The sequence below is a fragment of the Contarinia nasturtii genome, unplaced genomic scaffold (assembly GCF_009176525.2).
Source record: "Contarinia nasturtii isolate CC-2019 unplaced genomic scaffold, AAFC_CNas_1.1 Cnas_scaffold_745, whole genome shotgun sequence".
NCBI lineage: Eukaryota > Metazoa > Arthropoda > Insecta > Diptera > Cecidomyiidae > Contarinia > Contarinia nasturtii.
Window position 1 is genome coordinate 1,075,402 of NW_022198093.1, and position 14,207 is coordinate 1,089,608.

Sequence of the window (14,207 nt, forward strand, 5' to 3'; positions counted from 1 at the left end):
TAGCACACCGTTTGAACACTAATTCATTTTACCAAACTATACGAGCCAAGTGGCAGCGATATCTTTTGGCTCACCATACCATTTGGTGTAGACGTCGTTTGCTTGTGTTTGTGTTTGAATGCGTATAAAATGGCTTGAGCCGATCACGCATACCTTTGCATTGGCGCGCGCACATTCGCTCACAACGCCGCAGAAACAACCGAAATAAAGAATGAATAAAAACGCATGAGAGATATATCCGATTTTTGTTTGAATTTATTCATGCACGTTGTCGACATTCCATTTTGGACACTGTTCGCTTTTGGTCTTGCAACGTGGTTTTCACATTTAAACATTCCACTACACATTCACTACACATTCACTCAACACATTAACGACGGTGAAAAAGAGCAGATGAAAACAACAAACTGCGCGCGCGCTGCAGAGAAAGAAGCACTGTTTACCAACACACGTTTATTTGCACCTAAGTAGATGCTTGGCTGTTTCACTTGAATGAAACAAGCAATTTATGAGTCTGATTAAAGCCACCGAATGAGAAGAAAAAAACAATAATAACAAAAACGACTAATGATGTGTAATGAAATCAATGTTATCATTCTAGAATATAAGCCAAAGGACAGAAAATGATCGAAGTACCGTTTTTATTTAAGAATTTTCTACAATGAGATACGTTTTATTTCAATACGCTCACACAAATGCAGAATACAGTTGTCTCTTCATATTGGATCTCTTTTTTTTTGTTTCTCATTCCATTCGCATATGTGATTCCAGTGGAATGGAATGAATGCAATTTTTCGTTGTTTGCAATCACTTCGAACTTGCGCTTTAGTAATGTGATGATCGTTTTCTTTGAAAACATGCACACATTCATGGAAACTTAAAACGTGTGTATGTTGTGCTCTATTTTTTCAAGTGGCTTAAGCTTTCTTCCGCATATACGGAACGATCGATTCACGGGCTGTAAAATGATTCGAATATTGCGATGACGATTATGACAAAATGTCGATGAGTATTACTACCGCTATGCATGGTTCATTTTTGGCGAATGCAAACTGTTCAACACAGCCGTTGGGAAATGATAATAAAAGAATATCGCAGCGAAAGTATAATGTGATGCCCACAGCATGAACGAGAATCATTAAGAAAATTGCTTAATCGGATCGGTTGCTGCTGTTCAAATCGTGAAAATTTCGCTTTTTCTGTGATGAGGATTATAAATATTCGATGATCAGATATAATTACGTCGCCTAAAGGTATTAATAACATCCAATTGCTACTGCTACACAATTACTTTTACAAACATGCCAAATGGTTCAAATTAGAATGTCGAACAAAATCACACAAAAAACACTGCCGCTGAAAGCCGAATGATGTTGATATTCAAAAGATGACATTATAGAATAGAAATCACGAAATGTGATAGAAATCGATAATGTATTCATTCAAATCTTGTCATAAAACACCGAATGAAAGTCAATTGCAGAATGTTCGTTGAAGCGTGAATAATACCCATATTAGAATAATGTCCATAAAATTATCAAAATTTAATCGCAATCAAATTCGGATTTCATCGAAATGACATGGTGGCATTTTCTTTTGTCACGGATCATTAAGCCTATTGTTCTGAATTTAATGCAAACAGTGAAAATATCTACAAATTCTTGGTCAATTTTCTATTTTAAATTGTTTAGAATTTAAATGAATATTTTACGGTCGTTAAATTTCCTCAACTGTCACTCATTGAAAATAATTTCAATGTGTATTCCGCATTGAATTTCCAACTTTCGCTGCTGGTTAATTGTCAGAACAGTGCAAACACGATGCACATAGATTAATTGAATAATAACACAATTTGACGGTGATATTTTAATTGCAAAAGAAAGTGGAAAATCCTTCCGCTAAAAAACTGTTGTTGGACGCCATTGTAACGCGCGCTTAATCAGAAATTAATGGAAAGTTAAACGATTATAATGTTTGCAACGTAATGGAATGCACATTGTTTTCTGTATCGTCTTCATTTGCACGAAATAATGGTTAGCACAAGATGCGAATAGAATGATGTTCGTCGTTGATGTGTGCTGATTCAATCAACAAACATGTCTATAAAAACCGAATGTGTGCAATCAAAGTCAAGGTTTCTTTCACTCTTTTTTTATTTTATTTTCATGAATCATGATCGAAGCGGTTTTGTGTTGTTTTTGCAATGTAGTTACGTGTTAACATAATCAAGTGTATTGTTTTTTCTTATTATCTGTGTGTACGAAATGAATTAAATAAAAAAAAGAGTAAATAAAAAAATAGTGCTGATGAATTCCGAGATTTGTACTGTAACCATTTTCAATTTAAGCAGTTTCAAACGATCACGAATCATGATCAAACAATAAAACAATGAAGTTCAACGATTGATACAATCTATGTGTATCTGTGCCGGCGAGAGCCAACATCCAACATTTTCCATTCGATTAAACATCTCAATGTTTAGTCACACAAATAAAAAAAAATCATTCAGTAAAACCATAGTGTACACGATGTGCGGATCCACCTTTGGAAACTTGATTTTGCCAACATTATTGAAATTAAATCACCGATATTTGCACAGACATGCCCGGCTCATGAAACATGCATTTCATCGATCAAATATATTCAGAGATTCAACTTTGAATTCAATTTCAAATTAATACACTCTTCTCAACTTATCTTTATGAAGTCTTCATTCAATTTATGTTAATTTATCAAGAGCGATTTTTTGTGCTGTACAATACAATAAATTACAAATGTAGAATCGTACCGCGCACGTTCCATAAATACAATTACCTACCGCAATAAAAAAGCCGATCCAATCATAATTTCTCAATTACGTTAGCATTGTTTTATTCATTGTTTTCTATGTTTTGGCATATTTTGTTGCCATTTAACATGGCCCACAGTGTGTCAATAACTTATTGTTCGGCAAATAAATATCGGGCGCTATACACGCGGTAATGAATTATATGAAAATGTAAAGAGAGAAAGAAATACACAAATTATCACTGTGCACTTACTTTACACTCTAATATGATGTGTGAAAATCGAAATGGTGTGTGCACAGAGAGCGAAAGATCAGTGAGAACTATTTTGTATTATTGGCATCATAAAATTTACTATACATATATTTGTAAACGTACACTGTACCAAATGGAGAGAAAAAAACACACACACCATTTATTAAATGTTTTATTGGTAGAGCATTTAGAGAAAGTTGTTTTGTCAGTTCATGTTCAACTATCGATCTTTTCTCTCTGCGATGCTTATTTTTGTATCTCTCTCTGTGTATGTCTGCTGTTTGTCTTCTCCTTTGTTGTCACTTCATGGACTGTCTCTGTAGATTAAAAAAAACACACTCGATTCATAAGCGTACGTCGAATGATCAAATGGATTTCAATCACGTTGAAAAATTGAACAATGATCTTGAGTAAGAAATCGAATACCGTTGAGTGTGTGTATGACACCCATTCGTAATTGGTCACATGGAGCGCTTCAAATTGTATCGATTACATTGAATGTTTTGTTAAACTAATTTTTACTTCTTAAATCCGTTGAAAATTGTAACAAGTGCATTCAATACAAACTATTAGTTTTACCAATTTAAAGTGTGGTTAAATTTTTCACGCCTTCGTCATGCCATTGCTGAGCATAATTTTGGCTCATTATGCAAATGAATTTATTACATTCAATATATAAAATTGGTCTTAGCTGTTTCGCAATTTGTTCTCACTGAACTTTGTTTGAGGTAAAAAAAAAATGGAAGTGAAAGCGGTACCGAAAAAACAAAGTTTCGAGATGAGAAAATTCGGCATTTTTGTTTCTTTTGAATACAAAAAAGCCACCGTAAACAAATTCAAGCAGACAAGCACCACAATGGATGCCTATGACTGGCAATGAACCACTTCCCACATTCATTTTCGTTTATAAAATCAATTGACGGCTATCTGCTTAATTCAATTAATCCAAAGCAAGAGAGAAAACAACAACAAAATGCCATTGGTAAAGTTCACTGTGCCAAGTGAGGCACTTTCTTTACTTTCCGATATTTTGAAAGAAAATAAAAATGAAAATATGAAATTCTTATAGAAAATGAATAAAAGCTTGAAGGCACAAAACAATTGAGATGCAAACTTTTTAACGACTTTCAACGAATTCAAAGAGACCTTGTGGTTATTAGAGAGAGAAAAACAAACCGTTGCTTCGGAATTCATGTCACGATGAAGAAAACACTACTCTTCAGCTGCATTCTACATTCGAATGATTCATCGTGTTACATCTACAGAGAAAGCCATTCATTTCGACAGCATTTCAAGCAAGAACTTTTTCATTTCGGAAAAATGTTCATTTTTATAATCGGCTGAAAAAGAATTGATTGAGAATTGAAAAAAATATTGATGTCTTTCTTCATTTGATTTAAAGCCGATATTCATTGAGGCTTTCGCTAATTCAGACAGAATGACTGACAGACGTCAAACTACTTCATATATTCAATGTGCCGTGACAATGAAAAAAGGCAAAAATGTAGCAGCAATTCGGATATTTTGTGTGATCGTATTGGATGTGATCATTGTGTCATAACAATGTGGGTTAGTTAACTTGTTTCCAACAAATGTTGGTCACACATAAACGTCCATCATTGTAATGACGTTCATAACGTTTTAATTACACAAAACTCAATAAAGTGCTTCATCAATTGTAACCATTTTAATTATCCGCTTCGACTCAACCGCGTGCATTGACTTTTGGTATTATAAAAATATATAAAACACTTGAATGAATCTACTTGAATGACGTTTTTCTTTTCCAATGAAATTTGGACTGAAACTTTGTAATGTATATCGGTACTAGAGATCGTTTCGCGAAATGAAAATTCACCTGGAATAAAAAACCTCGAATAAAAATTCGAATTTGGCCAAAGAACAGGTTCAACGAATTGTAAGTAGAAAATATTCAACTAATAAATATCTTTGAATAACTATGAATCATTTTCATTTAAAAAAATAATAATACAAATTTGTAGGACTTGCAAAATCAACAAAAAACAAATATGACACTTCACAATTGCTGCCAATCTATAATTTATTTTTTTCCACATATGTATTAGATTTTTTTTTAGTTTTTTGAATTTTTGGCGATAATGAATAATAATTCAAAATTAATAATGATTTGCGTAATTTCACACATAGTGCACACTGCACACAGATGAAAATCTATATAAACGGTTATGATAAATTGATTATACCAGTAGACTCACTTGCTCGTAATTTGAATGTTTGAACACTTGCTAAAAATTCAATAATTGATAAAATTTTAAATCAAATTTAAATTCTGAATAAGTGAAACAGAACGATTAAGGAGAAATTCATGAAAGAGAATTGAAAATGAAAGTTTATTTGTGCATGTTTGTGATTATCTCAATAGTTCTAGTTGATTTTGTTTATTCAGCATCTGAAGAAAATCGTCCAGGTGCATCTGGTGATAAACCGAAACCAATTGATGCTTGGCACACATTTTGGAATCCTAATATATGCTGTGATGTTGAAAACAAGTACTTTAAAACCGATTTCCATGGAGGAATTATAAAATCTATTGACGAATGCTATCAACAATTTGGTATTATCAAAAATAGTATCCAAGTGGTCAGAACATTCAAGGAATAAAATTGTTTTTTAGGTCCACGCGAATCTGGAGAACCACCAAAATACAATTGCTACACTGAATGTGTGGCTAACAAAACAGGACTGGTGAGCCGATATTGCATAATGGCTAAATTAATGATTTCCTTTTGGAAATGCCATTTATGGAATTTTTTCTGTAATGTTACACCTTAACTTTTCAAATTATAGCTAGAGAATGACTTTAAAAACAGTCAGTTTCTGGCGGTGTATATAACAGAACCAAAAATATGACATATTTTGTTTACTTTGTTTTGAAGTGATAAAAAAAAACTATGGCATTTACGTTAAGTCAGTTTACTTGTCAGTGTGTTAATTATTGCTTCATTTCTAGCTCAATTCGAATGGAAGTTTGAACGAAACGAATTACAAAGATTTTATCACCAAATATTCAGATCCGTTTGACCATCAAAAGGTCGTTGTCAATGAAACTGTGACCGAATGTGTGAATGCAGTCAAATCCGAATATAAGCCAGAATTTAAGGATCGAAATGGTTGCCGGTTAACAGGGCATCTAACCATTCATTGTGCTATTTATTCTCTGATTGAATCTTGTCCAACTGACAAAGAGTCCACTTCAAAATTCTGTAGAAGGTTCTTTTCAAAGCGTGAAAACGCTCAATCTGATGATAAATCCAATTCCGATTACTTTTGGGAAACATTCTGGAATCCAAATAAATGCTGTAATATTGAAAAGAAGGACGCCAAAACCAATTTTCACAAAGGAGTTTTAAAACTTGTAGACGAATGCTATAAAAGATTTGGTATGAATAAAGTTAGAAAAATTCAAAAATTCACAGATTCAATGAAAGCATTTACTTGTAGGTCGAGATAAACCAGGGGAACCAACTAAATACCATTGCTACACAGAGTGCATTGCAAATAAAACAGGATTGGTAGTCCAATACTATTATTTTATTCGTTTCAATTGTTTCATTTGGTTTCTTCATTTTTAGCTCAATACCGATGGAACTTTGAATGAAACTAATTATAAAGACTTCATAACTAAATACGCAGATCCATATGATCATCATAAAGCCGTGGTGAATGAAACTGTGGCCGAATGTGTGAACGCAGTTAAATTTGACTTTCGTTCAGAATATAAGGATCCACGTGGTTGCAGAAAAACAGGACACATAAGCATTGACTGTGCCATTTCGGGTTTGATTGGATCTTGCCCAGTTAACAAGCAATCAACTTATGAAGGTTGCAAAAAATTCTTTCCAAGGTTTCAAGGCTGAACTGAATTGAAAGAACACAAAAATATTTGATCGACTTTAGTCAAGAAAAATTGCTTGGTAAATAAATTTCACGTTGCTTAAAAATGTTAAAAAAAAGTGTCCGCAGATGTATTGAAAGAAGTAAAATAAGAAGCATTTCCAAAAAATTGTGCACAGACATTTTTAATTTCATATTTATTCTTTAGAATTCGACTGTAATTAAAGACAATTAGGTTTGTTTGCGTCAGTTTAATCTTTGCATTCTGATTCAAATGCACTGACTGAATAACTATAAACGGAATAATAATTCAATCAAACAATATTTTCTATGAAAATTTTGTTCAGTTTTTCCATGACCTTCCGAGCATATATCATATGTCATGACATCAATATTCATGGCTTAAATTCAATGCTAAACATTTTCAGAACTCGCTGCTATATATATGCATGACGCAAAATTTGCCGGGAGCATCACTTGTCGCTCCATGATCTGTTTCAAATAATTTCTAGTGAGATCATTCATTCAACAGAAAAAAATGAAGTTCACACAAAATACTTCTATTGTATCTCTATTATATTATAATGTATTATGATATCTAGAATGAACAATTTGTTTGTTGAAAACATTCGACGAATAGATAAGAATGAAAGTGATCTTAATTTGAAAATGACATTCAAATGCTTGTTGTTGTATGAATGACTCAGATGGATATGACTTTGTATTTTCTTATTCATTGCTTATGATACAATATCTATTCAAACTTGTGTATATTATTATAGCTAATCAAAAGATTGATTCATATTTAAGACGCACAATTCGAAACATGCACACAATACATGTAGTTTTGCCTGAATCAAAATTGAGCCAAAAAATTTCAGTCACAATGTATTGAGACAAGTAGAAAATCACTTGTATCGCTCATTCAATCCTAAGCGCAAGTATATTCGTTGCCGAAGAAATTTGTACTAATAATACTTCTAACAAAATTCCAAATCAAAAAGTTTTTTTTGCAATTTTATTAAAAAGTCTGTGTAAAATAATAAATCGAAACATACATCTTTTGTAACAATGAAAGTGGACTGTGTGATTGTTTTAATGTGTTTGTGTCTGAAAGTGTGTGCCTGTGAACTGTCTGACGAATTTCCATTTCTATTATCCGATGGAGATGGTAATTTTAAACTTTTATGAAATTATGTATAATATAAATGTGCAAATACGATCATAACATCAATTAAGGTAGCTAAACTTTTTTTTGATCGCTCTATAGTATTCCTGAGCGCAGTTTCACGTATTTTGTATAAAATACTATAGAAAACCTTTATCGATGAAATGTGATGAAAGCAAAATGGTTGGTAGATAAAGAAAATAGAAAAACAAACACATTGAGTTCACGAAATTTTGAGTACGCATCCAAATTTTTCCGTGTTTTGTGATTAAATATTTGTACATTAGACTATCCAAGAAAAATAGCAAGTTGAATATGTTGACAGGCCCAACCGGTTTTTATTAGAGGTATCCAAAATAGTAACTTCTATGTTGTTATCGGTTGTTAGAATGGTTTTATATTTGATAGAAAAATAAATTTTAAACTTGTTTTGTTGAACTGCATAAAATTCACAAAGGACCGTATTTTGAAGACAGGTGGACCGATTTTCAAACTTTGATATTTTTTCTTGATCTATGGCTTAACTGCCGACCGCCGTGCTATTCGTCAATCATTAAGCTCAATTTAATTTCCAGGTTATTGGTTAGATTATTATGCCGAGAAGAACAATCAACCTTTTACAATTAAACAATGGGGTAATAGTGCAAACTATCGATTCGAACTATGATTTTTTTTAATCTTTGATTCTTTGGGTTACAGCTAGCGAGTATTTAGAAAATTTAGATAAACTGACGCCGCTACATGAAGCTATAAAATATGGTAATAGTACAAACAATCGATTCGAACTATGAATTCCGTTCAGTATTTGATTCTTTGGTTTCCAGGTAAGAAGAATGAGACCAAAAATCTCATTAATCATGGTGCTGATGTTAATGCGAAAGGTACAGAAAAACAAACGCCCCTACATTTAGCTGTAGAAAATGGTACGTAATAGTGAATAAACAATCTATTCGAACTATGAATTCCTTTTAATATTTGAGTCTTTGTTTTCCAGGTGAGAAGGATGTGGTTGAACTTCTCATCGATCGTGGGGCTAAAATTAATGCAGAAGATCAATATAAACGAACGCCGCTCCATTACGCTGCACATAGAGGTAACTCTGCAAACAATCGAGTCAAACTATGCATTTCTTTTAATGATTGATTCATTGGATTGCAGGTAAGAAGGATGTGGTCGAATTTCTAATAAATCATGGGGCTAATATTACTGCAGAAGATCAATATAAACGAACGTCGCTCCATATAGCTGCTTCTAGAAGAAAGGGTATTAGTGCAAACAATCGATTCGAACTATGAATTCCTTTTAATGTTTGATTCTTCGGTTTCCAGGTAAAAAAGATGTGGTTGAACTTCTCATCAATCATGGGGCTAATATTACTGCAGAAGATAAAGATAAACTAACGCCGCTACATCTAGCTGCACAAAGAAGTAATAGTGCAAACAATCGAGTCGGACTATGAATCCTAATGTTTGATTCACTTTCCGGCAAATTGACAATTTTGATAAATGATTATCATTATAACTATCAACTAATTAGTTAAATCTTAGTTAGTTATACACATTATCAATTATCATGTGTTACTGGCTTGACTAATTAGCAGTTATTAAAATAACATTAGTTAAGAAACCTTGAATAACGTCAAATTTCGTCTATATCAATATTTTTGATATTTCAGTTTTTTTTTTGCAGGAAAAAAAATTTGTTTGTTGCTCTGCTGTGAGTTAATGACTTTACACCAATACACAAACACAGACTAAGCAACTAAGTACATCAAGCACAGGTTATTGTGTTCTTTTATATCTGTGCGAATTTCAAAATTCTTTGAAATACAACTACTAAAATGAAAAATAAAAAAAAGAAATACGAATTGAATTGAATAAATCACAAAATTATTTTTGCATTTCTCATTTTTATACGAATTTTTCATGCTTTCTTTTTCTAAATAGAAATAAAATTCGACGTTAGTCAAGCAAGTAACTTGTGATAACTGATAATGAGTATAACTAATTACTTAAGAATGTTTGTTAAAACTAATAAGGCTTAACTAATAAGTTGTAATAAAAAAAACGATGATAATAGGTCAAGTTTTTGACTAAGCAGGACTCTGGTTTGATTCTTTGCTTTTCAGGTAAGAAGGATGTGGCCGAATATCTCATTAATCATGGTGCAAATGTTAATTCAGAAGATATAAAAAAACAAACACCGCTACTTAAGGCTGCAATAAAAAGTAATAATGCAAACAATCGATTCGAACTATAAATTCCTTTTTATGTTTGATTCCTTTATTTTTAGATAACACAGCTATGGTCGAACTTCTCATTAGTCATGGTGGTAATACTAATGCAGAAGATATTATGCAAGAAACTCCACTCTATTACGCTATATTATATGGTAATAGTGCAAACTATCGACTCGAACTACGAATTCCTTTTAATATTTGATTCTTTGGTTTACAGATAATATGGATATGGTCGAACTTCTCATAAGTAATGGGATCAATATTAATGCAGAATATAAAGAAAAAGGAACTCCACTTCATACGGCTGTAAAAATTGGTAATATTGCAAAATTTGTACTGCAAACTATCGAGTCGAACAGTTCGACTCGAACTATGAATTCCATTTAATGTTTGGCTACTTTCCAGGTAGAAAGGATGGGGCCGAAATTCTCATTAATCATGGGGCTAATATAAATGCAGAGAATATAAATAAAGAAACGCCGCTTCTTTGCGCTGTAAAAATGTGTAATAGTTCGATCAATCAATTCGAACTATAAATCCCTTTTAATTTTTGTTTCTTTGCTTTCCAGGTAAAAATGATATAGCCGAACTTCTCATCAATCGTGGGGCTAATGTTAGTGCAAAAAATAGGGACGAACGAACACCGCTACATATAGCTTCTGATATAGATTGGTGTAATTGTCCAAGCAATCGATTCGAACCATGAATTCCTTTTAATGTTTGATTCTTTGCTTTCCAGGTCGAAATAAGGATGTGATCGACCTTCTCATCAGTCATGGGGTTAATGTTAGTGCGGAAGATAAAGATAAACAAACGCCGCTACATCTGGCTGCACAAAGAAGTATAAATTATCGACTCGAACTAGAGGATTTACTTCAATGAAGTTTGTTCGATTTAATCTTTCAGGTAGTATAATTGTGGCCGAAATTCTCACCGATCATGGGGCTAATGTTAATGCAGTTGACAAAAATACATTATACGCACTACATTATGCTGTACAGTATGGTAAATTAATAGACTTAGTTGAAAAACTCCCAAGTTTTCTGGGATAGTCTATTGGTAATTGTAGAAACAATCGTGTGGCGGAAACGAGTGAGACTGAAAGATGTTCTTCTTCTTCAAAAAAATGGATGCGTTTAATGAAATGGCAAATACGATATGAACAATTGAACAAACAACAAAACTAAAAAACAACTTAAACACAGTCTATGTATTTCAGATAGATATCCATCCGAGATATTTTAGAATATCTGGATATTTAACGCAGCTGCACAGAGCCAGAGCTGTGTGTGTCGCACGTAGAATCTACGGTATGTCGCTACACGTAAAATACAGACACAGTGTGACTGTGTACGTGCGACACTTGATACACATATACGTCGCGACATACCGTAGATTCTATTTGCGACGCACACAGCTCTGGAGCTGTGCAGATGCGTTGAATATCCAGATATTCTAAAATATCTCGGATGGATATCTATCTGAAATACATAGACTGCTTAAACATAAAAAAAATTCGAACGTTTCAGCTAATAGAAATTTCGAACTTTTTTAATTTATTAATAATATTTCAATTACTTCTGTCCTGTATATTTGAATGACTATGACATAGAAGACGGAACAAACTAATATCATATATGGTCAAGTTAACAGCAGTTTTCATATCGCATTTGCCATTTCATTGAACGCATACATTTTTTAAAAAGAAGAACAGTAACGAGTCTAAAATAACATAGGTATTGCAAGTGCATGCAAACAATTGAGCCGAACTATGATCTTTCAATGTTTATTTTTTGCAAAAATCATGATAAATCCTCCAGGCCGAAAGGATGTTGTGCAGCTACTTATTGATCATGGAGCTATTGTTGATGCAAAGAGTAAAAACAACACGACGCCCCTCCATGTAGCTGCAAAATTTGGTAATAGTACTTATTTAGTCAAAATATGACTGCATACCATCATTGTCTCTTTGATTTTCTTTCCAGGTGAAACGGATATTGCCGAGCTCCTCATCAGAAGCGGGGCTGATTTTGATGGAGAAACTAAAGATAAATGGAATCCGCTCCATTTCGCTGCAGAAAAGGGTAATAGTCCAAGCAATTGATTCGAACTATGAATTTCATTGAATGTTTGATTGAATTTCCAGGTCATGGGGATATGGTTCATCTTCTCTGGATATATGGAGCTTCTGTTAATGCAGAAACTATAAAAAAATGGACGCCGCTCCATTTTGCAGCACAATCTGGTAACAGTCGCAGCAATTAAACCCAATCATGATGATTCATTTTCATTTTTTATCAATCTTTTAGGTCAATTGAAAATTGCTGAGCTTCTCATCGAAGTGTGGGCTGATGTTAATGCAACAGACATAAATAAATTGACACCGCTTCATGTAGCTGCAGAAAACGGTGATGAATAATTTAAATTGCAAGCTCTTTTATCTATAATCATGTTTGTTATTAACTTTCCAGTCGCATCGGATATTGCAGAGCTCTTGATCAAAAAGTGGGTTGATGTTAATGCAGAAACTATAAATAAATGGACGCCGCTCCATTTCGCTGCCCAAAATGGTAATAGATCGTTTGGAGAATCCTATGAATTTTGATTTGTTTGATTAATGTTTTAGGCAGTGTGGATGTAACGGAATTTCTCATCGAAAAGGGGGCTAATATTAGCGCGGAATCTTCTTCTAAATGGACACCGCTACATTTTGCAACAGAAAACGGTGAAAGCATAAATAAATCTGACTGAAAATAATATCTGATTCTTACCCATTTAATTGAATACGCCCAATACGGCAGGTTTTTTAAAGAGGTTTCCTCCTCCTCTTTTTGTCTTTGCTGAAGTGAACTTCATTGTCCTTTTCTGTGTCCTATCACTTTTGTTCTGTGTCCATAACTTTTTTTGCTCTGTTCGCTCTCTTCTTTTTTGTCTTTTTTTTCAACTTCATTCATTTTATTTGTTTTGTTCATTTTTTGTTCTTATAATATCACTTTTTTGCATAGTTTTTTTTTCACTTCACTTTCTTTAATTTGTATTGTCTCTGAATTTGAATCATAATTTCGAGGGCAGAAGGCCGAAAAACTTAATTGAAATCGCCCAAATCATATTCAACTGGATCGCCTGGGAAAAGTTCATTGCCTAAAATCGTAAAAATAGATAAATAAATTAACAACTAGAATATTTCAAAATATATAGAAAAAATATGACGTTTTTACTCAGTTGAGGTGGTGGTGCAGAGCTCAGGGACATAAGTGCCCGGACGGACGGACAAAAACAGTTACGTACGGTCAAAAACAGTTAAAGTATATAAAGTACGGACGGTCAAAATGTCCGTACAAACACGAGCGACATTAGTGCCCGTACGGACGGTCAATTCTTTTTTTTTGTGCAACTACAGAAATGAACATATACATTTTTTTAAAATTCTCTGGAGAACGTACGTACGATCAAAAGTTTCTTCACATAAGAAACATACTGAAACGTAGTTTATTTCGTATTTTGTTAAAATTGGCGTGTAAAATTATTTTTTTGAAAAATTTACTATAGAAAAAACTATCATATCGTTTTTAGAATTTGCGACGTATAAATTGAAAAATTTACTATAGAAAAAACTATTATATCACTTTTAAAATTTACTACAGATAAAATGAAAAATTTACTATAGAAAAAACTATTATATCATTTTTAAAATTTGCGACAGATAAAATGAAAAATTTACTATATACTATTACTATTATATCACTTTTAAAATTTACGACAGATAAAATGAAAAATTTACTGTAAAAAACTATTATATCACTTTTAAAATTTACGACAGATAAAATGAAAAATTTACTATAGAAAAAACTATTATATCACTTTTAAAATTTACGACAGATAA

The 14,207-nt window shown here is 32.7% G+C and overlaps 3 protein-coding genes across 3 annotated transcripts in view; all 3 read left to right on the forward strand.

Moving 5' to 3' along the window:
- Positions 1–5,306: 5,306 nt before the first annotated feature.
- Positions 5,307–7,080, forward strand: LOC116341714. The gene is made up of 5 exons (XM_031768952.1): positions 5,307–5,637; positions 5,698–5,768; positions 6,034–6,463; positions 6,525–6,595; positions 6,656–7,080. The coding sequence occupies exons 1-5, from the start codon at positions 5,406–5,408 to the stop codon at positions 6,938–6,940; spliced, it is 1,089 nt and encodes a 362-aa protein (XP_031624812.1). The 5' UTR covers positions 5,307–5,405; the 3' UTR covers positions 6,941–7,080.
- A 908-nt stretch (positions 7,081–7,988) lies between these two features.
- On the forward strand, positions 7,989–11,376 carry LOC116341793 (serine/threonine-protein phosphatase 6 regulatory ankyrin repeat subunit B-like). Its single transcript, XM_031769089.1, has 14 exons — positions 7,989–8,088; positions 8,661–8,720; positions 8,785–8,844; positions 8,910–9,008; positions 9,080–9,178; positions 9,244–9,348; positions 9,414–9,512; positions 10,214–10,312; positions 10,378–10,476; positions 10,542–10,640; positions 10,730–10,828; positions 10,894–10,998; positions 11,064–11,165; positions 11,231–11,376. The coding sequence occupies exons 1-14, from the start codon at positions 7,989–7,991 to the stop codon at positions 11,374–11,376; spliced, it is 1,371 nt and encodes a 456-aa protein (XP_031624949.1).
- A 1,060-nt stretch (positions 11,377–12,436) lies between these two features.
- LOC116341794 (vascular endothelial growth factor receptor 1-like) overlaps positions 12,437–14,207 on the forward strand; it is a 45,005-nt gene continuing 43,234 nt past the window's right edge. The window contains exons 1-4 of the mRNA XM_031769090.1: positions 12,437–12,569; positions 12,634–12,732; positions 12,796–12,894; positions 12,951–13,049. Coding sequence (XP_031624950.1) covers positions 12,437–12,569; positions 12,634–12,732; positions 12,796–12,894; positions 12,951–13,049 — 430 coding nt within the window. The remainder of the gene's footprint in view (positions 12,570–12,633; positions 12,733–12,795; positions 12,895–12,950; positions 13,050–14,207) is intronic.

Bases quoted from the DNA above. Each gene is read 5' to 3' on its own strand.
- LOC116341714 (XM_031768952.1), top strand. From the start codon at position 5,406: ATGAAAGTTTATTTGTGCATGTTTGTGATTATCTCAATAGTTCTAGTT. The intron at 5,769-6,033 runs GTGAGCCGATAT...CTTCATTTCTAG, and splicing joins TGGCTAACAAAACAGGACTG to CTCAATTCGAATGGAAGTTT. The intron at 6,464-6,524 runs GTATGAATAAAG...ATTTACTTGTAG, and splicing joins CGAATGCTATAAAAGATTTG to GTCGAGATAAACCAGGGGAA.
- LOC116341793 (XM_031769089.1), top strand. From the start codon at position 7,989: ATGAAAGTGGACTGTGTGATTGTTTTAATGTGTTTGTGTCTGAAAGTG. The intron at 8,089-8,660 runs GTAATTTTAAAC...TTTAATTTCCAG, and splicing joins TCTATTATCCGATGGAGATG to GTTATTGGTTAGATTATTAT. The intron at 8,845-8,909 runs GTAATAGTACAA...TTTGGTTTCCAG, and splicing joins ACATGAAGCTATAAAATATG to GTAAGAAGAATGAGACCAAA.